Source organism: Ahaetulla prasina, chromosome 2 (genome assembly GCF_028640845.1).
Source record: "Ahaetulla prasina isolate Xishuangbanna chromosome 2, ASM2864084v1, whole genome shotgun sequence".
Classification (NCBI taxonomy): domain Eukaryota; kingdom Metazoa; phylum Chordata; class Lepidosauria; order Squamata; family Colubridae; genus Ahaetulla; species Ahaetulla prasina.
In genome coordinates this window covers 20,703,247-20,727,977 of record NC_080540.1, presented here as the reverse complement: position 1 = coordinate 20,727,977, position 24,731 = coordinate 20,703,247, and the positions used below count along the sequence as shown (strand labels likewise).

General features: G+C 45.0%; 2 protein-coding genes across 6 annotated transcripts in view; one reads left to right on the top strand and one right to left on the bottom strand.

Moving 5' to 3' along the window:
* GABBR1 (gamma-aminobutyric acid type B receptor subunit 1) overlaps positions 1–6,416 on the top strand; it is a 238,597-nt gene extending 232,181 nt beyond the window's left edge. Inside the window, exons 21-24 of the mRNA XM_058167527.1 lie at positions 454–581; positions 2,211–2,339; positions 3,473–3,616; positions 4,563–6,416. Coding sequence (XP_058023510.1) covers positions 454–581; positions 2,211–2,339; positions 3,473–3,616; positions 4,563–4,808 — 647 coding nt within the window. The 3' untranslated portion in view covers positions 4,809–6,416. The remainder of the gene's footprint in view (positions 1–453; positions 582–2,210; positions 2,340–3,472; positions 3,617–4,562) is intronic.
* Positions 6,417–9,511: 3,095 nt separating this feature from the next.
* On the bottom strand, positions 9,512–20,112 carry RNF225 (ring finger protein 225). 5 transcript variants are annotated; one of them, XM_058167589.1, is made up of 3 exons: positions 19,977–20,014; positions 18,169–18,293; positions 9,512–12,166 (listed from the first exon to the last, which is right to left on the bottom strand). In XM_058167589.1, the coding sequence occupies exon 3, from the start codon at positions 12,031–12,033 to the stop codon at positions 11,329–11,331; it is 705 nt and encodes a 234-aa protein (XP_058023572.1). In that variant the 5' UTR covers positions 12,034–12,166; positions 18,169–18,293; positions 19,977–20,014; the 3' UTR covers positions 9,512–11,328. The 5 variants fall into 5 exon arrangements, with proteins under 5 accessions (XP_058023572.1, XP_058023571.1, XP_058023574.1 ...); XM_058167588.1 differs by lacking the exon at positions 18,169–18,293 and having other exon boundaries at positions 19,977–20,112; XM_058167591.1 differs by lacking the exon at positions 18,169–18,293 and having other exon boundaries at positions 20,008–20,093.
* Positions 20,113–24,731: the final 4,619 nt, after the last annotated feature.

Here is a 24,731-nt window from a genome sequence, read left to right as displayed (position 1 = left end):
TTAGGGAGATTTAATCCTTGGAGGAAGGGGAGGGGAAGCTGGTTTAAAGTTCTGTTAAAATCTGTCTTTTTAAATGTTCTTTTTTGATTCTTGCTTTATTATTATGTGTTGCTTTTTTCTTGTAAAAGTCCTTGAATGTTTCGTTTAGGTAGTGACCTACCTAATACCTAAAGCAGGGGTCTCCAACCTTGGCAACTTTAAGCCTGGTGGACTTCAACTCCCAGAATTTCCCAGCCAGCAAAGCTGGCTGGGGAATTCTGGGAGTTGAAGTCCGCCAGGCTTAAAGTTGTCAAGGTTGGAGACCCCTGACCTAAAGAGTGAGAGAGTGAATGGGGGGGTGGGGGTGGAGGGCAGAATCTACTGCCAACCTTCCTAGGGTTGTTTCTCCCTCCACCCCACATCCATTGGAACCTCTTCCCCTTCCACCATCTTCACACTTCTCCCTCCCCACAGGTATCTTCTATGGCTTCAAGGGGCTGCTGCTGCTTTTAGGCATCTTCCTGGCCTATGAGACAAAGGGAGTCTCCACAGAGAAGATCAATGACCACCGAGCTGTGGGCATGGCAATCTATAATGTGGCTGTAAGTGGTTTGTCTCCAGTGATTGAAAATCCATCTCTGCCAATTGGCTTGCTGAGTGCAGCAGTGAAGCTGAGAGTACAAGTAATTAGAAGAGCGTTCAGTTTCTCCTCTGTCTAAACTAAAGGGAAGGAAGAAGGTTTGGGCCAACTTTTCTTAGGCCAACATTTCTGCCTTAGCAGGGATCAGAATGAGGATTGGGCCACCTCTAATTTGTCTTGTTTTGGGCTACTTTGCCTCATGCTGGGGGTTGCATGTAAGATCTCTTTGTGAAATGGAAGGAAGATGATCTTCACATATCTGCAAGCTCTGTTGCCAAGGTAACAAGGCGCAGAACGTTTTTTCAAAGTCCAGGATGTCTAGATAATGTTTGGAAGTGGAAGATTCACTGAACTATTTTTTGCATTGGCATCCTTCAGTCTCAAAAGACCGTGGTATCGTGCTCTGGAAAGAGATCCTAAAACAGCATCTAGTGTGGCTAAAAAGGCCAATTCGAGAGTGGCAATCCCTTCCACACTGAGGGCAGGTATATTCTGTCCCCTGCCCAGCCCCCCCGATTTCACTGGTTCCGGGACTGCCTCTTTGCCTCAGCCTGCCGAACAAATGTCTCTTTGAATTGGAGAAGCCATGCTGCGTCTTTAGCCTCCAAGCTGAACAATCGGAGGTCAAGGTTTCCCAGTTGTTAATGTCCATTCCCAGGGCCTTTAGGTCCCTCTTGCAGATGAACTATAAAATGAACTGTAAGAATACTTTAAAAACGGAATGGAATGGAATGGAATGGAATGGAATGGAATGGAATGGAATGAATGGAATGGAATGGAATGGAATGGAGAGGAGAGGAGAGGAGAGGAGAGGAGAGGAGAGGAGAGGAGAGGAGAGGAGAGGAGAGGAGAGGAGAGGAGAGGAGAGGAGAGGAGAGGAGTTTGGAATGGAATAAAATAGTAAAAATGGAATGGAATGGAATACTTTATTTGGCCAAGTGTGATTAGACACACAAGGAATTTGTCTCCAGTGTATCAGTGTACATGCAAAACAACAGAATAATAATAATCATAATAATGATACCAATAAGAGAAGGTAGTATAAAAAAGATGAGAAGGATAATGATAATACAGCCATACTACAAAGGTAAATACACTTTATTTAGTATAGTCACCAAATTTATATTTAGAATTTGGAATTCTAAATTTATAGTATATTTAGAAGGAGTAGGCAATACGATCAGGCTTGGACAATTCTGTTATTCTAGCCAATCTCAATAAAAGTAGTTTTAACCTTCCTGTAGAATTCCTGGTGTGGTCTACCCACTTGGGTTGACACTTTGGAGGAGGAGCTTCTGAACATCTGGCTGCAGCTCAGTCAGGAAGTTTTGCTTCCCAGTGTTTAGCGTTGCAGTGATAACCATCTGCTTTCAGGAAGCCAACCTGTCCTGTTGGATGATGTCAAGGATATTATCTCCTTGGCCATAGGGGTCGGGTGAGCCTTTCCTGACAGTTCTTACAACGGCTAGAGAATTCTGAGAGTTGGAGTCCACACGCCTTATGTTTGTCAAGGTTGTAAAATCCTGCTGTAGGACTTCCTGGGTGTCCTTTCTGGTGTAAGCTAACATCCTGGAGCCTCTCCCTCTTGTAGGTGCTGTGTCTTATCACAGCCCCCGTGACCATGATCCTCAGCAGTCAACAGGATGCTGCCTTTGCCTTCGCCTCCCTTGCCATTGTCTTCTCCTCTTACATCACACTGGTTGTGCTGTTTGTGCCCAAGGTAAGTACTTCCCCTCTGGCACCGTTTAAGTCATTCTCTAGCTCAGGACTGGACAATTAATTTCCCCAAGGGGCCACTTGAGACTATTGTGGAGGGCCAAACCAAAAGGGCTGTGAAGGTGCGTAAGTATCAGTGGTGGGTTTCAAAAAATTTCGCTGCCAGTTCGGTGGGCATGGCTGGGGGGGGCATGTGACTGAGTGGGCGTGGCCAACTTGACATCAATAACACCCATACTCAGTCACAAGACTCCCCCCACCTAGCCACACCCACAGGAAAAGCTAGGAAAATTTTTGGAATTTCTACCTATCTACCCCTGCCCTCCTTTCGCCAGTCACCCCCGTTTCTCCTCCTTTAGCGGCCCTGGCCCTAGCTCTGCTTCCTCCCCCACCACCGCCTCTTTGTTCAGGGTGCTTACCTTCTGCGGTGGCTGGTCCAGAGTCTGGAAAACAAGCTGACCGGAGTTTTCAGCAGCCCCCACCCAGCTGCCACAGCCACAAAGCGGCTCTCAAAGAGGTGGCGACTGGCCGCAGGCTGCCGAAAAGTACCGGCGGTCACGAAAAAAGTTGCTGCCGTCGCCATGTTCTTTGCACATGCACATCCCATTGGACTTGCAAGGCAATGGGATGCGCATGCGCAAAGAACAGGGGCGATGAACATGGTGGGTGGGGCAAGCGAGCAGCAACCGGGGGACCGGTTTGGGGGCGTGGCCAGCTGGCCATTGCTACCGGTTCGGCGACCGTGGCCAAATTTCCACCAACGGTTCACGTGAACTGGTGCGAACCGGCTGAATAGCACCTCTGATAGGTATGCATGCATACACATATGTAAATTGAAAAAAAAATAGTTGCTTTCAGAATAAAAGCAATGAAGTTGTATTGCATGCACAGCGTACACTTACTTACATTTGATTTCTATATTTTGACTGATTTCATGTGGGCTGGACAGAGATATCCAAAAGCTAGATAAGGCTCAGGGGCTGTAAAATGCCCAGATCTGCTCTAGCCCATCTCAGACAATGGCCTTCTCAATAAGGGAGCTGATAAAGTAAAGAAGCACATCTGGTCTTCCTGTTCTGGCTATCTTGAGCAGCCCTTTCCTTACCATGAATTGCAGAAGCGTGGTTCTTGTTTCAGATGCGGCGCCTTATCACCCGGGGAGAATGGCAGTCCGAGCAGCAGGACACCATGAAAACTGGCTCCTCCACCAACAACAATGAGGAGGAGAAATCACGGATGCTGGAGAAGGAGAACCGTGAACTGGAGAAGATCATTGCCGAGGTGGGGACCATGTGTGACTTGGCAGGGGGCAGTCAGGGAGGGATGTTTGGCCCTTCCTTACATTTCCATTATATTCTCTGCACAAGCTGGTAATGCACAGTAGGGACTTCCTTGGATCCAGAGGGAGAACACGTGGGGCAGAGGACAAAGCCATGATGGGAGATGGCATGGGATTTCTTTCTACCTGACTTTGGGATAAGGGCAGTTTCTTTCCTCAAAATTGTGGGAAATTCCATTGTGAATGTTTCCAGTGATCATCGACGGAGAATGCAACCCCGGAGGTGCAAATTGGCCACCTGTAAAGACTAAGAATGTGGTACAACACTGCTCACTATTCATGAACACCTTCCACACTCTTCTTAGAATATACTATTTTAGAAGCCTACAGAACGGAGTATAAAACAGCAGGAGAACTGAGCTCCCTTTTGATTGCTGGGCAGCGTCCTTGGAAAGTGAGTTTTAGGTTTTGGGGTGGTCTTTTTGTGTGAGGAGGACTGCAGCTGCCTCCTCCTTGTATCTAAAGGACCAAGTTGAGAACAGATCCTGGAGAAAAATCTATTATGTGGTCATTTAGAGTCAACACGACGGTGGTATTCAGCAGGTTCTGGAGAACCGGTAACGGAAATTTTGAGTAGTTCGGAGAACCAGCAAATACCACCTCTGGCTGGCCTCAGTGTGGGGTGGGAATGGAGATTTTGCAATATCCTTCCCACAGGAGTGGGGTGGGAATGGAGATTTTGCAGTATCCTTCCCCTGCCATGCCCACCAAGCCACACCCACAGAACCAATAGTAAAAAAATTTGAATTCCACCACTGGTCAACACCAAGTTGATGGCACATGATCAAGTCCTCCTGTGCCAACGTCCATCTCTTCCACCGGGATGCTGGGGATCTTGCCCCGTTGCTTCATAGACCCCTCCCTCCCTCCCTCCTCCCTCCCCAACAGAAAGAAGAGCGTGTCTCGGAGCTCCAGCAGCAGCTGAAAGAGCGGCAGCAACTCCGTTCCCGGCGGCGCTCCTCCAACTGTGCGGCTGACAACCATTTCAACAACTCGGCTTCAGCTTCAGCAGCCACTGGCCCCAATCTTTACCAGCCTAGCCTGCCTCTCGTCCGCTGCCTGGTGGCTGAGCAGGCTGACAAGCTGGGACGCAACAACTGCGATGGGAGCCGTGTCCACCTGCTCTACAAGTGAAGGACCTTACAGACATCTGGAGAAAGGGAGAGTGGGGCTTTGCTCGGGTAGCCGGGGGAATGGGCATTTGGTGGGTGGGGACTCTGTACAGCTGGCTGGGAAGGGGCTTTTTTTTTCCCCCAAAAAAAAGAAAGGAAGGAAAAGGAATCGTAATCCCTAGTCTTTGTAAAATACCTTCGTGTCTGTCTATCTGCTTCCCCTGGAGCCTGGAATCCCAAGTGGAAAATCTGGAGATTTACTTTAGAAGTAGGGAATCCCAAGGATGCCCACATCTACGCTTCCCGCCCCCACCTCCACATCTCACTAGTCTTCAAGTGTCACTACTCGGGAAGGGAACAACTGGAAATATGGTTGTTATAAAGCCAAACTCTCAAGTCTGCATGCCGTGGATGCTTGCAGGAATATGAGCAAGAAGAAATTCAGACTGAAAGGAGCATTGAAAACTGATGTAGTTTTTGCTCCTCTGTAAACTTACCTAGATGCAGATACCAGTAGATACAGCATTCAGGGACACCAATTTTTGTATACCGTTGAGTTGTGATGTAGCAGTTGTATTGCGTTACTGATAGTCATACCACAATTCACAAGGGTCTTCTTTACAACAAGGACATTTTTTCCCCATTTTCACTGCAACCTGATCGCTTGCAAAAGGGTCTTTATTTATTGCAAGCCAGTCTGTAGCACAGTCTTCCTGCAGCAGACAATTGAGTCTTCTAAGCATTTTGGTATGAAAAAAAATCTTGTTTCATGTAACCCCAAAGAGTTCCATACTGTTGGACTTGAATGCTTTGATTGTGTATGTTCGTTATCAAAAGCACTTAAGTTTCCCAATCTGATTCTGGCTGCCAATACAAGCAACCGCACAAACGCGCAACCTGGCTGGCTCTGACGAGAGCCATCTTGCACATCATATAACCAGGTCTCATTTTAACCTCTGCCGTCATTCCTGTACAATCATGGGACAGAGTGGAGTCCCAGCTGGGCCACATCTATGTAAAGGTGAAGAGTGATGCAATGATGAAGGTGAAGGTTTAAGGTCAAAGGGGAAAATTTGAAGGTGAAGGTGGAGCCCTTATTCAGATATAGGCTATTGCTAGAGACAGGAGAGGGAACCTATCAGGTGACTTCCTTGTCCAGATGGTAATTAATTAACCACGAGATACGCCTTGTAGCAGAGTTCTTAAGAAAGAAAGCACCGTTCCTTGGATATGAGGGGATGGGCATTGCCTGATGCGAGAATTCGCTTGGAGTAGTTTCTATGAATATTGCAGTTCTCACTGAGCAACACCTGTTCATGCTTGGAAGTGTGTCCTCCTTTTGACACTGGGCCGTGGAGAATTTCTAGACTGTATTTAATTGCCGTTATTGCCTTCATCTTGCCTCACCTAAACAAGGAACGTAGGGTGCTGGAGCTACAGTGAAGTCAAGGATTGGCTAGGTTGCTGATGAACATTAGGGAACTGGGCCCAACAGTGACGAATGTATGCACCTCTGCATGCAGAATGCACATGCGTGTGCCAGGTCCCCCCCCCCCATGCTTTTCCCATTTGGAGCACTTTATTGTCCCAGCAGATATAGGAAAGTGATGGGTGCTGCCTAGAATGGTGAGGGAAGCCCAGATGCCTGCCAGACTTTTCCACCAGTATACAGATGTTCTTTAGTAAAATTATACCATATGAAATACGTGTCTGTGTGTCATCTGTGGACAGTATGAATGTCTTCAATTTTGTGGTCCTGTTCTACATCCAGTGACAACCTGAGCTCTACACAAAGTAACATGGGATGGAGCAAAGGGAATTCTCCTTCATGAAAGCATTTCTGGTGCCATATATGTTTCTCCCATAACTTGTAGGTGCAACCTGTTCATTCTCTTATACAGGTACTCCTTGACTTACAACCATTCGTTTAGTGACCATTTGAAGTTACAACAGTGACTTTTGACCATTTTTCACACTTTTGACTGTTGGCAACATCCCAGGGACATGCAATCAATCCCCTTTTGCGACTTTCTGACAAACAAAGTCAGTGGGGAAGTCAAATTCACTTAACAACCGTGTTACTGACTGCAGTGATTTACTTAACTGTAGCAAACGAGGCAAAATTCAAAATTCACTTAACTGTCTTGGCTTAGCAATGGAAATTTTGGGCTCTATTGTGGTGTAAGACACACTTGACTGCATGTATAGGAAATCAATGCATGTTACTCCAGAGCATCGCAATCTAGCACCATCTAAATGTTTTGGCTTATAAACTTGCACCAGCTTTGACTGTTAACTGTACTTAACATAACATAACATAACAACAGAGTTGGAAGGGACCTTGGAGGCCTTCTAGTCCAACCCCCTGCCCAGGCAGGAAACCCTACACCATCATGGTCAGATGGTTATCCAACATTTTCTTAAAAAGAAGTTTTCTTAAAACTTCCTGGGAATGAGGGAAGGGCAAGCCGTTTGGCCCTGAAGTAAGGTTCACTGAGTTCACTGAGGTCCTCTTATAAGTAAGTTCATAAGAAAGGAGAGAGAGAGAAGAGGGAGGGAGGGAGGGAGGGAGGAAGGAAGGAAGAAAGAGAGAAAACCCTTCTGGTGGGCTTTTAAAGTTGATTAAAAAACATAGCCAGTTAATGCCAACCGTAATTGCCTGCTTCCACAGGCTTGTAAAAATGATGTGTTTGAGAAAGCAGGTATACTTGGGCTGTTTCCAAATCGTTCGTACTACTTTAAAAGAAAAACTGTTCAATGCCACTAATACCTGACTGGGAGTGGTGTGTGTGTGTGTGTGTGTTTTGAAAAGCTTTCTTGCTGCAGCAGAGCCAAGAAAGCAAAGGAGTGTGGCTAGACTAGTCTGAAAAGCCTCTTTTAAAATATAGCCTTAATCTCTGCCAATGAATGAACAGATGAGTTAGCCCAGTAGCCCTAAGGCAAAGGGGATCATTTATCTAATAATGCCCTGCTCCTGGAGTTAAAACAGCTATGGAAAATGGCAAATAGTAGAGATTGATGGAGGCCACATGAGCAGCACTGGCCAGCAAGCTTGCTCTGTTGCTGCCAAAACTGTGTGCCAAGACAGTTCTTCAGTATAGTTAGAAATTATAGAAAGAATTAGTCCATTCTTTTATATACTGCAGATATAGCTCTCTAGAGATTAAATGTAAGATTTAACTGAAGTTGGACAATTTTTTTAACTCCTTAGATAGGGGGGAAACCAGAAAGATAGATTAGAAACTACCAGGAGTTAATATTACCTCAATTTCCTGCTCATCCAAAATGAGCAGCTTCTTCCCATTAAAAAAAGAATTCTTAGAAGTTCCCATTTGTAGTGGTTGAGGTATTTTTTAATTAGATTTTTATCCCATTATTTTTTTTTTGTTTACATTTATATCCCACCTTTCTCCGGAGACTCAGGGCGGCTTACAGTATGTAAGGCAATAGTCTCATTCTATTTGTATATTTACAAAGTCAACTTATTGCCCCCCCAACAATCTGGGTCCTCATTTTACCTACCTTATAAAGGATGGAAGGCTGAGTCAACCTTGGACCTGGTGGGACTAGAACCTGCAGTAATTGCAGGCAGCTGTGTTTTAATAACAGGCTTCTAACAGCCTGAGCCACACCGCGGAGTTATTATTGTTAAATAACTCAAGGCAGCAATATTCCTTCCTCCTATTTTCCCCCAACAACAACCCTGTGAGGTGGGTTAGGCTAAGAGAGAGTGGCTGGCCCAAAGTCACCCAAGCCAGTTTTCAGCTCCAAGGGAGGACAAGAACTCATAACCTCCCGATTTCTAGGTTAGCACTTTAATCACTAGGCCAAATTGGCTCTCAATACAGATTTATATAAAAGGATTTTGAGATACAGGATAATTGGGTCTTCCTCCATAACAACATTCTGGGTCCCATCCCCCAAGGCATTGTTTTGCATTTGCCCATATATGCATGAATCAGCATTTTAATAAATGTAGTCAAGTACACACACACATACACAAATAGCTAAATAGCCTCCACAAGCAGACCAAGAGCCTCGCTTGCTGATTCTGTTGTTCTCTACTGCAGTGTTTCTCAACCTTGATAACTTTAAGGTGTGTGGATTTCAATTCCAGAGTTTTGAAATTAAAAGTTCACATGTTTTAAAGCTACCTAAGGAAGATAAGGGATGTAGTGGCTTAGTGGCTAAGATGCTGAGCTTGTCGATCGAAAGGTCGGCAGTTCAGCGGTTCGAATCCCTAGTGCCGCGTAACGGGGGTGAGCTCTCGTTACTTGTCCCAACTTCTGCCAACCTAGCAGTTTGAAAGCATGTAAAAAATGCAAGTAGAAAAATAGGGACCACCTTTGGTGGGAAGGTAACAGCGTTCCGTGCGCCTTTGGCGTTTAGTCATGCCGGCCACATGACCACAGAGATGTATTTGGACAGTGCTGGCTCTTAGGCTTTGAAAGGGAGATGAACACCGCCCCCTAGAGTTGGGAACGACTAGCACATATGTGCAAGGGGAACCTTTACCATTACATTTAAGGAAGAGATCCATATAGATCTCTCTATAGCAATGATCAATTAATCAAGATACAAATGCCAATAATTTAGCTGAACTGCAGGTGTCAGGCTCAGGTGATGAATGATTGGAGATGAGTTTGCTCAGTTCATAGCCAACCATAAAGAGAAAAAAAATACATGTTATGAACCCAGAATAAGTTTCCAAGACATGCTTAAGAAATCTGTGAAAGTCTTTTAATGGTTATTTGTGATTGCAGACAAAACATTTAAGAAGATTAAACTTCTTGGGGCAATGGGCATAGAGTTCTAGGCTTTTGGACTTCAGTTCTAAATTTTCTTATCAAAAGTATCAAGTTCAAAGCAGCTGGCCAATATTTTTACAAATAAGCATTTCCCCTCCCCCCAATAGTATAAATTTCTTATACAGGATGGTGAAACAGCTTTGGGGCATATCCAAGAATGAGGTGACCCTGCTACAGAAGGGGCCAACAACAACAGAAACAAAAACAAAGAGTAATTTCTAAGGCACAAAACCTGAAGAGTGCAGAATTTTACTGGCATTCTTCCTTGCCTAACCAATCCGTCCTGTTGTGTGTTTCAGAGTAATTTGACCCACATTAATTGCCCGTAACTGCTTCTCACTTTATCTGATCTGTGCATTTTCTGCTGCTATTAAACCACAGACACAAAGCCAGATGGGGGTTTTTTCCCCCCCAGCCAATTAATAACCACAATCCACTAAAAAAAATATACAACTTTTAAGCTGGAGATAAAATCTCCAAGCCTCTACCACAGGCTGCCTTTGTGCAGGCCTGTTCCACCCCATCTCTCCCTCCTTTCTAAATCCAAGTCTTGGGCCTTTATGGATACACAGCAATTATCTCAGAGCAGGTACATTATATGTTTGATGTTAGGAAAACCTTGGCATTTTGCATTCCTGCTTTTTCCATGCAACTATTCAGGCCACAGAAGATGAGAGAAAAACGAAGTAGCAAAAGAAGCGATAAGCTGGAAGTGATACTCCCACAATCCTTCATTAGCCTGTTGTACTTCCACAAGACTTGAAATCTATATTCATGCTGACCAGAACTCCAAGGCAGCATCAACCATTAATCTCACCTTGGTAACTTTGGCAAGGTGCCCATGACTGAACCCCACACCAAGTGGATTCGTCTGCCAAGCTGCTCCAGTGAGTAGTGTAGTCTGGGCCCAGGAGGAGAGGATAGAAAGCAAAAAAGAAACACCAAGAGCCGTGAAAATGCAGCTCCCTTTGCCAAAGAAACCTCAATCCCTGGAAGCGATCATGTGCTAGATGCATTTGTGAAACAGAACCGCAGAGGGGATTCCCCCAGCTGTTCAGGAGAAAAGGCCAATGGAAACATCATTTGCTTCTTCCTAAGCACGGTTTCGAAGAGTTTTACCCCATCGTATTCTGCCCTACATTAAATTTCTGACTGGAGAAAACGTTTCAAGCTGGGCACCTGAAATGTTGTTCCCCTCATCTGGAATGATAGTCTCCAGCCTGGCACCATCTGACATCTGACTACAACATCCTGGAGGGGTTGGAGATAATGAACTAGCATGTCTGGAGGGCATCAGGGTAAGGAAGGTTGGCAATATTTTAACAGCATGGTGTGTCTCTGCCAAGGTACCAATTAAGGTGGATTAATGTCTCCCTTCCACCACGAAGTTATAACATGCTCTGTTTTTCCACCAGCCTGTTCCTGTGGGCCATAAAACAGCAAAGGGGCAACTTCGACCTCCCCAATTCACCTCATCTAAAGATGATCCGCAGGTGGGTGGCTGTGAGAGAAAGTGCCAGTAGAAGTCCAAAAAGTGATTCGCCAGTAAAGTGCTGGTGGGGCCACAGCCTCCAGAGATGAAAAGGATTAGCAGACAAGAGTTAAGCTTTATCTTCCCATTCATTCTATGCAGGCAACTGGAGGCGGCCAGGGTGTTTCTGGAGAACCTGAAACTACCAGCAGCACAATCATAACAGGTGGACGCAGGAAGGGCGGGAAGCCCATCTCTTAGTGTTAGGTTGGGGAAGGACTTACTGGATTAGAGTGGTTTCCCCCAAGGCCTAGGCTGTGATTCCCTTTGTGAAATCCTCCCACTGAAATGTACATAGAAGGCATCATGAAGATGTAGATGCCACAGACTATCAAGGCGATAGTGACGAGCAACGCGACCGACAGAGCGGCATAGAATGGCCAACCCGAGACGGCCAGTCTTCGGGCTGATCCTGGGGGTGGAGGCCTCCCGACATCGACACTCAAACTGACAGTGTTGACCAGAGGTCCCGGCTTCAATCCGACTTGAGGCCCGCTTTTATTCCCCGCTGGCAAGTAGAGCAAACCCCGCCGACGATCAAAACGCACGGAGCCAGGGGGCACCGGCATTGCGGTGAGCTGCTCCAGCAAGTCACGGCGGGTAGGAAGCCCCGGCAGGCCCTTGCGGGGAGGCAAGACAGTGGGTGCCCGGCAAATGGGGCAGGTGATGGCGTTGACGTCTTCTGAGGAGACATTGATGCGGGCCAAGCACTCCAGGCAGAAGATGTGACTGCAGCTCAGCTCCTTCGGCAGTTTAAAGAGCTGGTCATAAGGGGTGAAGCAAATAACACAGTCCAAAGGGCTGGGCTCAGCATTGGCCGCTTCTTCCTTGCCATTCACGGCTTCCTCCTTGGAATCCGAACGTGGGGCTGAGGATTCAGGTTGGAAACCGACATTGTGGTGGGCCATGGTGTCACTGGCGATTGCAATGGGCCCACACACTGAAAGACCAAAAGCTGAAGGACTCGGGTGTCATGCTTCAATAGTCCACGCTTCCATTCAACAAACTTCAGAGAATTGGTCGGGAAATGAGTTGACAATTCTGAGAAGGACAAAAAGAGGACAAAAGGTCAGCACTGATGATAACATGCTCCCAAACCACAATGTACCAGGAGCAGGGACACCTTTTGTCAACTAGATTCAAAGGGAGGTGCTCCAGTTTGCCTGCAATACCAAGATAAGATACTGAAACAGGGGAAGAATTGCAAATCACAGCCGCTTTTAAACAGCACAAGCCCCGTCCAGTGGAAGACATGGTGTGTTTTTTTTTCTTTTGTACATGCAGCTTTTGTGATAGATGTTCTGTCTCTCGCCACGAAGGCTTTGAATTCATAATGCTTGGTTAACACCCAGACTTAGTCACCAAAGGCTCTGTCTACAAAAAGACAGGTGAAATGGATCAAAAGCCTTCTGCTGACTTTTTAATTGCAGCAAAGGTTTATCCTCTACATCTGAACTACTATACTTCAGATCTTTTTTTTTTTTTTGGCTATCTTTATTAATATGTGTGCTTCAAGTCAGCCTTGATTCCTAATGACCATCTGAACAAGTTCATACACTTTTCTTGGCAATATTTTTGAAAGTTGTTTTCCATTGCTGTCATTTAGGAGAGAAAGAGAGAGAAACCCCAAATCAGGAGTCTCCAACCTTGGCAACTTTTAGTCTTGTGGACTTCAACTCCCAGAGTTCCTAGGCCAGCTTTGCTCCGCTGGCTGAGGAACTCTGGAAGTTGAAGTCCGCAAGTCTTAAAGTTGCCAAGGTTGGAGACCCCTGCCCCAAATCACCAACTGGCTTCATGTCCAAGATTAGACTAGAACTCATGGTCTCTTTGTTTCTAGCCCAGTGCCCTTAATTACGACACCAAATTGTCTCTCTTTGTTATCATAGTCCAAAGATACTTCGCTGACCCTGATCTTAAATGCCAGCTATATCAGCTTTTCTCATCCTGCTTCTCCTGATGGTAGGGAATTCTGGGAACTGAAGTCCACACACCTTAAAGTTGCTGAGATTGAAAAATACTGATCTACATCCTTAGCAGTTCTCCTAATGTTATCCTAGTCTTTTTTTTTCCCCCTAGCTCTAAACCTTTCATTGCTTTTGTGGCCTCATCCTTTAAAGAAGATCTAAAGCAGGGGTGTCAAACTCGATTTCATTGAGGGCCGCATCAGGATTGTGTTTGACCTCAGGGGGCCAGGGTGGGCGTGGCCAGCTCGATGTCACTCGTTTTCGGCCACAATGGCCTCCTGCAGCCCTCTGCCAGCAAAAACGGAACCCAGGGGATGCATATGAGCTCCATTTTCACTGTCAGAGAGCTGCAGGAAGCTGTCGCGGCCTTTCCAAGCTCCATTTTAACTGGCAAACGCACCACAGACCGGTCCTTTGATGTTTCCAGGGCAGCCCCACAGGCCAGATCTAAGCACCCTGTGGGCCACATTCGGCCAGTTGGCCTTGAGTTTGACACCCCTGACCTAAAGGATTTAGAAGATGATCTAAATTAAAAAAAGTATACTTTGCGGCATCTCCTCTAGAAAAGAATAAGGAAAACCCGAATACAGATGATTAGAGAAACTGCTCCATGAATTATCTTTCATTGAGCAGTTAACTTCTCAGCTGTGTGACAAACGTGGTGTAACTGAGAAATAAGGGACATTTCAATAAAATTGTATGACTTGATATTTACAGCAATCAGGTTCTCAAGTCACACATATGCACCTTAAGAGAAAAGCACAACTTGCTTCTATCTTCTGGATTACTTTTGGAGAGAGGCTGCAAGGTCAAAAGGCAACGTAGAGAGATCATTATCTGCATTGGATGAGAAGGGGGGGAAAAATCCTCCATAAAAAAGTTTCCGCATCAATGCAAAATAGTCTTCCCTGGGGCTAAATATAAAGTGGGAGGTTATGGGTTGCGCAGTCCTACAACGTCCAGGGATGTGTGAGAGAGAGACAGACAAAATACATAGGTTTGCCCACTCACAGATTCAGTTCCAAGACAACCTGGAGAACATGTGGGCTGTAAAAAAAAATATTGTCTGCAAGTCATTCTAGTCAATAGTCAACCATCTGCATATATGTAGCAACAAAAGAGGAATGACAGCTAGGTGATAAGAATGCATGGAAAATACGGTTGTTGAACTGTGTCTTCGCAGTTTAGATTTCATTTGGGAAGGCTAATTTTATTGCTTGCAGAGGGATGTTTCTTGTATAACTTGGCATGAATGGGGACAGAGTATGGAGACATTCTCCAATGGTATCATTATCTTGCACAAGCAAAAATGCCTGGTCCCACCTTAGTATAAAACAGGGGCAGCAAAGCCATTATTAGTCTAGTGCACGGGTATCAAACTCACAGCGTCACATTGCCGTCACGTGATGTATCACAACGGTTTCCCCCTTCGCGGAACTGGGGTGGGTGTGGCCTGCATATGACACATCCGGCCCATGGGCCACCAGACTCTAGTAGTTAAGGCACCAGGCTAGAAACCAGGAGACTGTGAGTTCTAGTTCCAACTTAGGTATGAAAGCTGGCTGGGAGACTTCAGGCCAGTTACTCTCTCTCTCAGCCCAACTGACTTCACAGGGTTGTTGTTGTGGAGAAAATAAGAGGAAGGAGGAGTGTTAGTTATCTTCATCACTCTAATTATTTATTATAATAATAAATTATTTATAATAATAATAAATGTGAGATATAAATAAACGACCATCCCAATCCCTCGGATATGTCTGGCAAGACCTCTTGCTTGGCAACAGCATGAACAATGCTGGAATTATTCCATGCTGATATGGGCTGGGACATGAATTAAAAAGGAATGGGCTTGGCCTTCAAAAATACCCCTCTTTAAAAGAAAATAGGGATATAGGTCAAGTATCCCACCTTACCCAATTGCTCCACTACTCCACAACAACAAAGATATACGTTACTCTCACAAAATGATAGCCCATCTCTGAGCTGAACATGTTTACCTCAGTAACGTTTAATGCTTAATCTGAATGATGAGGAATATTTGAGAGGACTGGCTATTTTAAGAGAAAGTTAAGGAGAAATGAGATGGAGAGCTCCAGTTAATTAGAAGATGGAGTAAAAAATAATAATAATAAAGGGGAGAAATTAGAGCTAGGCATAAATAACCTTTCCAAATTTCTCCATTCTGTAGTGTGAAGTGGATGCTTTTTCTGTATTTCTCAAGGTCAGGGTTCCTTTTGTTCCGTTCACGAAGGTCTAGCTATGTGGTTGCTAAGAGTCAACAACAACTTGATGGTAGATAAACAATCAACCCAGCCTACTTCTTAATGGTAAAAAGGCCAAAGGAAGACATTTCTTCTTGAAATCTTTCCTCAGGATTGAACTTTAAAGCAAGGAAGGCTGCAGGACAGATACAGGTAGTCCTCCACGTACAACCACAATTGAGCCCAAAATTAAGGAGACATTTGTTAATTGAGTTTTGCCCCATTTTATGACCTTTCTTGCCACAGTTGTTAAGTGAATCACTGAGGTTGTTAAGTTAGTGACATGGTTGTTAAGTGAATCTGGCTGCCCCATTGACTTTGCTCATCAGAAGATTGCAAAAAGTGATCACATGACCTTGGGACACAGCAATGGTCATAAGTATAAACCAGTCGCCAAGCATCTGAATTTTGATCACAGGATCATAGGGAAGCTACAAAGGTAAGTGTGAAAAATGGTCTAAGTCACTTTTTTCAGGATCGTTTTAATTTTGAATGGTCACTAAATGAACTATTGTAAGTCGAGGACTACCTGTTCTGGCAAAGTTAGACACAGCCTTTGGCCCCATTGTGATAAAATAAAAAGAGCACCCCAATCCCGCAAAAGGCTCTTGTTCCTTTTATTGTCCACCACGAGTGATAAAATCTCACATCTAAAATGTTTTTTGCCCATCCAGAGATACATTTGCACTGGAGAGTTCTGAGAACTTTTATGAATCAATAATTTGGTTACGTGAATATTACAGAGCTGTATCATGCAGAATGCATTCAAATATATCCTTGTGGTCACAGAACTCAATAATAGACAAAACCTTTTTTGGTAGCGCAGAAAAGGAAGAAGAGCCCAATCCATTCCTGATCATTTCTCTTTTAAAACAATTTTTAAAACCAATTCTTTTCCCTCCAGTTGAAGGACAACTGGGAGAAAAATCTGCAGGCGCTTCACTATCTGACATTGGTAGAAATAATACTGAAGAGAAATCTGACTAAACATTAGGAGAACTACCCTGATAATTACAGCAATTAGAGAGGAATCTAACAGGCTTAAGAGCTGCTGTGTTTTCTTTCCCAGGAAAGGAAGAAACTTAAAAACTGCATTTTGCATTATAGATCCTATATACTGAGCTGTGGGTTGGATTAAATGACCTCCAAGATACACATTTTGGTTCAATAATAGCCTACAACTATTTTCTTCCTGCAATTATTATCTACAAACAATAATCAAAGCAATCACAATATATTTTTTTCTTCTAATTATTACCAACAAACGCCTCACCCAACAAATGAGCTAAGATGAAGGATTACCTAAGGCCACCCTTTGGATTCACAGTGGGAATCAGACTTCAACTTTCTGCCAGCCAAATTCCCTCCCACCTTCCAGACAAAGGAGGAGGAGGAGGAGGAGGAGATACTGTTGCTCAGTTAGTACAACATACACCTTATGTGCCAGATGTTCCAGGTTCAGGCTGTGGCCTTTCCCATTAAAAAGAACAGGGAGCAGGGCTTGATGAGACACTGTCAGAAGAGAAGCAGTAACAAGGACGGAGAAATAGGGCTGCTTGTTGGGAAATGCAAAAGTGATGTTGGGGTCAAGTCTGACAGTTGACTTCATGGTAGCTCTTTGCTCCTCTAAAAACATTTCTTCAGTAGGCAGCAGATTGATAGAACTGTGCAAGGCATGCTGGGTAGTCAGACTGCAGCTGGTTTGATTATAAGGCTGTGAGAGGGTGATAGCAGAGGTGGGTTTCAGCAGGTTCTGACCAGTGCTGGAGAACCGGTGGCAGAAATTTTGAATAGTTCGGAGAACTGGGAGTAAAAATTCCGACTGGCCCCGCCCCCATCTATTCTCTGCTCCCAAGTCCAGCTGATCGGGAAGAAATGGGGATTTTGCAGTAACCTTCCCCTGGATTGGGGAGGGAATGGAGATTTTACAGTATCTTTCCCCTGGAGTGGGGTGGGAATGGAGATTTTACAATATCTTTCCCCTGGAGTGGGGTGGGAATGGAAATTTTACAGTATCCTTCCCCTGCCACACCCACCAAGCCACACCCACAGAACCGGTAGTAACAAAATTTGAAACCCACCACTGGGTGGTAGGGTTTTACACTGACAATTTTTGATGTTATAAAACACCTGGAATCACCGTGTATGAGTTTAATAAATAAATTGGTGAGTATCATTGGATTTTTCAGACATAAACAGAAGAACAAGGAAGGCCATCCAGTCTGGGCTGCAAAAACCCAGATGACCACTAGAGGGCATAGAGGAGATTGTCTCTGCCATCATGGAGCAGCAGTCTGGATTTTGGCAGTCCAGATCTTATCGCCTTAGGACAGAGGGATATGTAGCCTCAACAAAAGAGGTAGTTAATAAATAATTATCTGTCCCACAACCTGAATCCATTATTTTCTGTAATTCAATTGTGGGCTTTCAGCTGTTGCAGAAATCCAATTTCTCAGCCAGACCTCCAGCAACACAAAGTACTGCAGTCAGAGGCTGTAAGTGTAGGGCAGCAACATCTGGAGGACTGTAGGTTCTTCACCTTTGCTTTAATGGAATTTCCCTTTATCAACCAGCTTTGCAAACACTCAAACATGGAACATGTGAAACTGCCCAATTCTAAGTGCTCACTAGCAGCAGCTTTCCAGGTTCCAGACAGGAGTCCTTCCCAGCCCTACCACAGTAGAGAATAGTATTTTCTATGGGGAATATAGACCTTCCCTGAGCAGTTTGATCAGTAACAGAAACCAGGGCAGCCTCAAAAAGTCTCGGCACGTTGAGAGTATTGGTCAATAACCCATTGGCATGCAAGAGCACTGACCGTCTTGACAGCTCATCAGCTTATTTCAAAGGTTACAGAGAAGGTCAGTTGTCTGGGTAGACAGGCATCTGTGCTTCAGTCAAGAGGGAACCCCTGGGACAGCTGGAGCATCTGTCAAGTGAAGGCTGGGGGGAGGCAAAGACAGCAATGCAAGTTCAACCAGGAATTGTCCACACACTTGGCAACCTGAAATTTACAGTTCCTGGTATGCTTGGTCTTTGCAGATCACTGAGTTTGGTTCTCCCGACAGCTGCTACCTGGAGCTTTCTTGAAAGGCTTCCAAAGAATAATTTTTCTTCTGCACTGGTTTTTCGACAGGGACAAACGCATGCCAGGACAAATAAGGCATTACCATAGGAGCTCTTGTGGGCATTTCTTCAGGGTGAGGGTGGAGGATTTAAGCCAAAAAGCAGCTCGTCTCTGTCTCTTGAACTCTTTTTTCAAACTAGCACCTGAAGCAACCCAGTCTCTGGGCACAGATGAGCCAAGGAGACAGAACTCTTAAGATGACTGCTTCCTACTGCAGGGATTTCTTAAGAGTCCAAATTCCCAAGCAGGTTACTTATTTTTTAGATCCTGCTTCCAGATCCAGTACAATACTGTATGGCAGTGGTTCTCAATCTTTTTCTTAATCACAGATCTTCCTTTACTTTGTGGCCGAAGACGATGGCCATGGACCATCAAGACCTAACTCAAGATTTAAACCATAACATTTCTTCAAGTCTTCGCAGACCTCCCTATGACGACATCAAGATGCGCCGATCACAGATTGAGAACCATTGCCGTATGGAACATATGAAGAAGTGCAGGTGACAAAGTGTGCCTCCGAGTGTAAATAGTGTGCAGGAATCTTGCAGCACTGAAAAGCTACACAGACCTCCTATAACCAGCACGGGATTTGCTAGACCAGGGGTCTGCAAACTTGGCTCCTTTAAGACTTGTGGACTTCAACTCCCAGAGTCCCTCAGTCAGCTTTGCTAGACGATGAGGGTTTCCAAATAACCTGAGTTCCAATGCAACTAATTTGAGGAATGTTACCTCTCCTGAGTCTTAGCCGATGGCGGCACCTGCTTGACCTTGGCTAGGGTTGTCAGGTTAGTTTTGGCTGGATCCCTGGAGGAGAAATTTACCCGGAATCCCTAAAATGTAGGCTAGACTAGAAAGTTGAAAAAACACCCGCAAAGCAAATACAGGTAAATCCCTTCTATTCTCCTGTTGAAAAAAACCGCACAGCCAAGTCCAAGACACCCGTAGGTGTTGAGCTTGACTTCATGGTATAAGTACTGAACGAAAAGCAACCACTTCCTCACCCTCAAAGACCTGGATAAGCCAATTCCAACTTTTCAGTTCGTTAGGTAAGGGAAATTATCTTCCAAAGCTTTCCTGCAACACATGAGGACTAGAAACATGTTCCTTGGAAAACACTTTTGCTTGATATTTCACCACGGGGGTTCTAAGCAGCAGTTTGAAATCCGGCATATCAAAATCAGGCATGGCACCTACTCATGGTGTAAAGCAAATGCAAAGCACAGAAGGAGCCTGGGGTCCCTTCCCCCCCCCCCAGAAGCCTCTAAGAGCATCATTCGCACCTGATCCCCTCGTTTATGGGTCGAATCAAACTTTCCGCGAGAGGAATGTTTCCCCAGCGATATTTGGCCCTCGCTTCCATATGGAGCTCCTTTCAGCTCCCCTAATGAGAAAGCCCGCTAGTCCCACCGCGGCCACCCTTGACCTTCTTGCCGGGCTCCCAAGGCCGCTGCGGGGCCGGAGCTCCCCCCCACGTCCCTTCTCGCCTAACCAAGTCTTACCAGTCCGGAGACGCGGGCGGGCCTTCCTCACCTTCCTGCGCGCCAGCTGCTCTGCTCTCGCTCTCTTAGCGCTCCCGGCTTTTTCTACCTCGCCTCCGCAGCCGTGTGCCGGCCCCGGCCGCCGTTTGCTCTTGGCCACTCCCTGCCACTGGAATCTGCCCCCTGGAGAGAGCGTATTCCTCGGGCACACCCCGTGTCAGGGCTCCACCTGCTCTGGGGAGCGGCGGGGGTGACTGAGCCGGTACCGCCGCATTCTCTCCCGGAGGAGGGATTAGCCGGCGCGTAATTCTCCGTCAAAGTGGCCCGCGTATTCTGGCTGAACTTCATCCCCGGCCAAGTGCGCAAATCTATAGCTGGCGTAAATGGGTTTCTTTCGCGCCTTCAGGCGGGAGGGGGACTCGACCTGCTGATAACTTATTCCGGAAGACGGTTTGCTCTCTGCCCTTCCGATGGGCTTGCAAATTCCATTCATAACTGTAGAAGCCTCCGGGGCCCGCCTGGCTTTACAGAGAGAGCGCAGGACTCCGACGTGTTAGAAATCTTCCACTCCTAACAGACCCTCCAGGAGAACCGGCGTAAATTTCCTGAGTCTGCTGGCGGAATTTTTCCAGCCCCGTTGGCTGCGGACAGAAGCCCCTAGTACCTACTTAACGGATCCACCAACCTTCCTCTGCCCGGTGCAAACAACACCCGCGATTCACCTAATCGCGATTTACTTAATCAAATTTATTTATTTATTTTATTTATTTATTTATTTACATTTATATCCCGCCCTTCTCCGAAGACTCAGGGCGGCTTACAATGTATAAGGCAATAGTCTCATTCTATTTGTATATTTACAAAGTCAACTTATTGCCCCCCCCCCAACAATCTGGGTCCTCATTTTACCTACCTTATAAAGGATGGAAGGCTGAGTCAACCTCGGGCCGGGCTTGAACCTGCAGTAATTGCAGGCTACTGTGTTCTAATAACAGGCTTCTTACCAGCCTGAGCTATTACGGCCTGAGCTATTACGAAATTGATGTTCGGGTTTAGGTTTTTAACAAACGAACCATACATTAATTACTAAACCACTTGCTCATATACCACATTTTCTTCAGGCCTTAAATTGCTGTAACACACTTCTTAATTTGTCTGAACCATAATCTAATCCAATGGGTTGCATTCACACCACATCTTAAAGCCAGAAAGCTAACCCAGTTTAGCATGTGTTGTGAATTAAGGCAGAGAGTAACAAGGCAGTGAAACTGACAAATTAGTAATCAAATGTTTGGTTAGAAGGTTGTGGTGCAGCTAGAAATCTCCTAGGGTAACTTATACAATAGCTGTGTTTGCACTACATGCTTTCCATGTTTAACCACATTTACTTAATCAGTCCAATTTTCAGGGTTTGCATGACAAACTGAACTACAAACTACATGTGAGTGTAGATTACAGTTGGCCCAAAGGACCATAAAATGAGGACGGTCTTAGAAGGCAGGTTTGCCTGCAAAAACCACCAACTTGAAATACAGAGACATTACTGTATAGACCAGGGGTGTCACACTCACGGCCCACGAATCAGATGCGTCATGCACTGGCCATGCCCATGCCCAGTTTAGCGAAGGGGAGAAAAGTTAAGATACGTCACGTGACAACACTGTCATGATGCAAGTTTGACACTTTTGGTATAGACATAGATGAGAAAGGTAGGTAGGTAGATAGGTAGGTAGGTAAATAGATAAATAGATAGATATGCAAATAGCATATAAGCAGACCCTACAAAATGATAAAACCATGTAATCATCAATAGCCAAATAGTTCTTCATTTATTACATAGTTTAAAAAGGTAAAGGTTCCTAGGAGGCGGTGCTCATCTCCGTTTCAAAGCCGAAGAGCCAGCACTGTCCGAAGACGTCTCCGTGGTCATGTGGCCAGCAAGGCACACGGAATGCTGTTACCTTTATTTTTATTTATTTATTTTGTCACAACATCATACAAAAAGATTATATAGTATATAAACATATAAACATATATAGGAAGAAGAAAAGAACCTTCCCACCAAAGGTGGTCCCTATTTTTCTACTTGCCTTTTTTACATGCTTTCGAACTGCTAGGTTGGCAGAAGCTGGGACAAGTAACAAGCGTTCACCCCGTTACGCGGCACTACGGTTTCGAACCGCTAAGAAGCGGTTCAATCAACAAACTCAGCATCTTAGCCAGTGGTGGGATTCAGCCGGTTCGCACCACTTCGGGAGAACCGGTTGTTAACTTTCTGAGCAGTTTGCTGAACTACTTGTTGGAAGAAATCATTAGGGCAGAGAACCGGTTGTTAAATTATTTGAATCCCATCTCTGATCTTAGCCACTGAGCCATCGTGTCCCTATTACATAGTTTAATATGCTGAAAATACATTTTATTACAGTCACCAAAAGTGTTTAAAAAGTCTAAGAATTTGTCATTACCCAAAAGCTTTGTAATTAGTATCATCCAGAGTTAAATTTATTTCTTTATCAAACAACTAGGTAGAATTGAATTTTGTTGCTGGAAGTAAGGGGACGAAAGACCATTTTTTATTGTTTTTTGTCAAATTAATACAGTCTCTAAGATAATTGGTGGGGAAAGAATGCATAAAGGTTGTCTTCTCCCTGCGCTCATTTTTCAAAATATCACACAATGAAGCCATTTTCATAAGAACCTGAAACAAGACCCATGGGATTTCACAGATGTTCCTTACAGTTATAGGTAGTCCTCAACTTACAACCTTTCATTTAGTGACCATTTAAAGCAGTGGTGAAATCTGAACCGGTTTACTACCAGTTCGCTGGCTGCGCATGCGCAGTGCGCACCACGCGCCAAATGTGAGGTGTGTGCAGTGCATGCCAAAAGGAGGCACGGGGTAAGTAGAACAGCGGATGCCGGGGGGGGGGTGATCAGCTGTGTCACGCGATCTTTTTTTTTTTTTTACTTTTAAAAGCATTTTTTTACAACTTTGGCCGAAGAGGTTGTAAAAAAAATGCTTTTAAAAGTAAAAAAAAAAAAAGCCTCTGACGATCGCGCGGCTCAGCTGGGCATGGGCAGGGGGCCCAGGAATTTTTGCTACCGGTTCTCCGAACCACCCGCCACCATCGCTACCGGATCGACTGATCCGGTCCGAACCGGGAGCATTTCACCCCGATTTGCAGTTACAATGGCACTGAAAAAAGTATGACCATGTTTCACACAACCATTGCAGCATCCCCCGGGGTTATACGATCAAAATTCGGACGCTTGGTAACTGGCTCATATTTATGATGGTTGCAGTGTCCCAGGGTCAAGTGGTCACCTTTTTGCTGCCTTCTGATAAGCAAAGTCAAAGGGAAAGCTAGACTCATTTTACAGCGATGTTACTAACTTAACAACCTCAGTGGTTCACTTAACAGCTCTGGCAGGAAAGGTTGTAAAACGGGGCAAAAGTCACTTGACTCACAGTTGTCTCACTTGGCGACGGAAATTTTGGGCTCAATGTGGTTGTAAGATGAGGCCTACCCGTACAGCCTGATCATAGGGGTAGAAGATCATAGGGGTAGAAAATTTCAGAGGAGCTGCACAGCCTCTAAATCAGGGGTGTCAAACTCGATTTCATTGAGGGGCGCATCAGAGTTGTGTTTGACCTTGGGGGGGGGCGTGGCCAGCTCAACATCACTCATGTTGGGGGCGCCTGTGGTAGCCCAAGCATTCTGCCGGTGAAAATGGAGCTCACATGCAGCCCTCCCGAGCTCCGTTTTCACTGGCAGAGGGTTGCAGGAGGCCATCGTAGCCAAGAAAAAGAGCCCTCTCAAGCTCCATTTTCACTGGCAGAGGCACCACGGGCTGGTCCTTTGCTGTTTCCAGGCCAGCCTGTGGATCCAGCCCGCAGGCCTTGAGTTTGACACCCCTGCTCTAAATGAATGGACTGCAACTCCCAGCATTGCAGCCCAGAGAGGCTGGGGCTAAGGGGAATTTTAATCCTGCTCTATCAAAGAATATCAAGCTAGAGAAGCCCACTTTAGATCTCTCTAAACCAGGAGTCTCCAACCTTGGCAACTTGTGGACTTCAACTCCCAAAATCCCACAGCCAGGAAAGTCCACAAGTCTTAAAAGTTGCCAAAGTTGGAGACTCCTGCTCTAACAACCAAATCATTTGTGTGCCTGGAAGCAAACGTGTCTTTTGCGACTGTCTTTGAAGGGTGTTCTTAACATTGTTTTTCTTTTGGTAAATAAGAGGGGAGAAGGGAAAAAGAACAGAAGAAAGGGAAAAGGAGAGGAAGAAAGGAAGGAAGGAGAAAAAAAGAGTAGGAGAGAAAGTTAGAAAGGGGGGAAGAAGTGAGGAGTGGGGGATGAGAAGGGGAAGGAGAGGAGAAGGAGAGGAGGAAAGAAGAAACTAGAAAATGAAGAAGGGAGGGAAGGGAAAGAGAGAAGAAGGAATGTTGTGAAACAAGTGAGAAGAATTGGTAGAAGAGTAGCCCTGAATAATAATAATAATAATAATAATAATAATAATAATAATAATAATAATAATAATAATAATAATAATAATAATAATAATAATAATATTTATTACATTTCTATACCGCCCTTCTCCCGAAGGACTCAGGGCGGTGTACAGCCAGAATAAAAAAAACAATATACAATTAAGAACAAAATTAAAAAACTTATTATACAGTTGGCCGAAACTTTAAAACATTTAAAATCTAAAATCTAAAAACCTGTTAAAATTCATATAAAATTTAGAAATATAAAATTTAGAATTTAAAA

Coding starts and splice junctions, on each gene's coding strand:
- RNF225 (XM_058167588.1), bottom strand. CDS start 12,033: ATGGCCCACCACAATGTCGGTTTCCAACCTGAATCCTCAGCCCCACGT.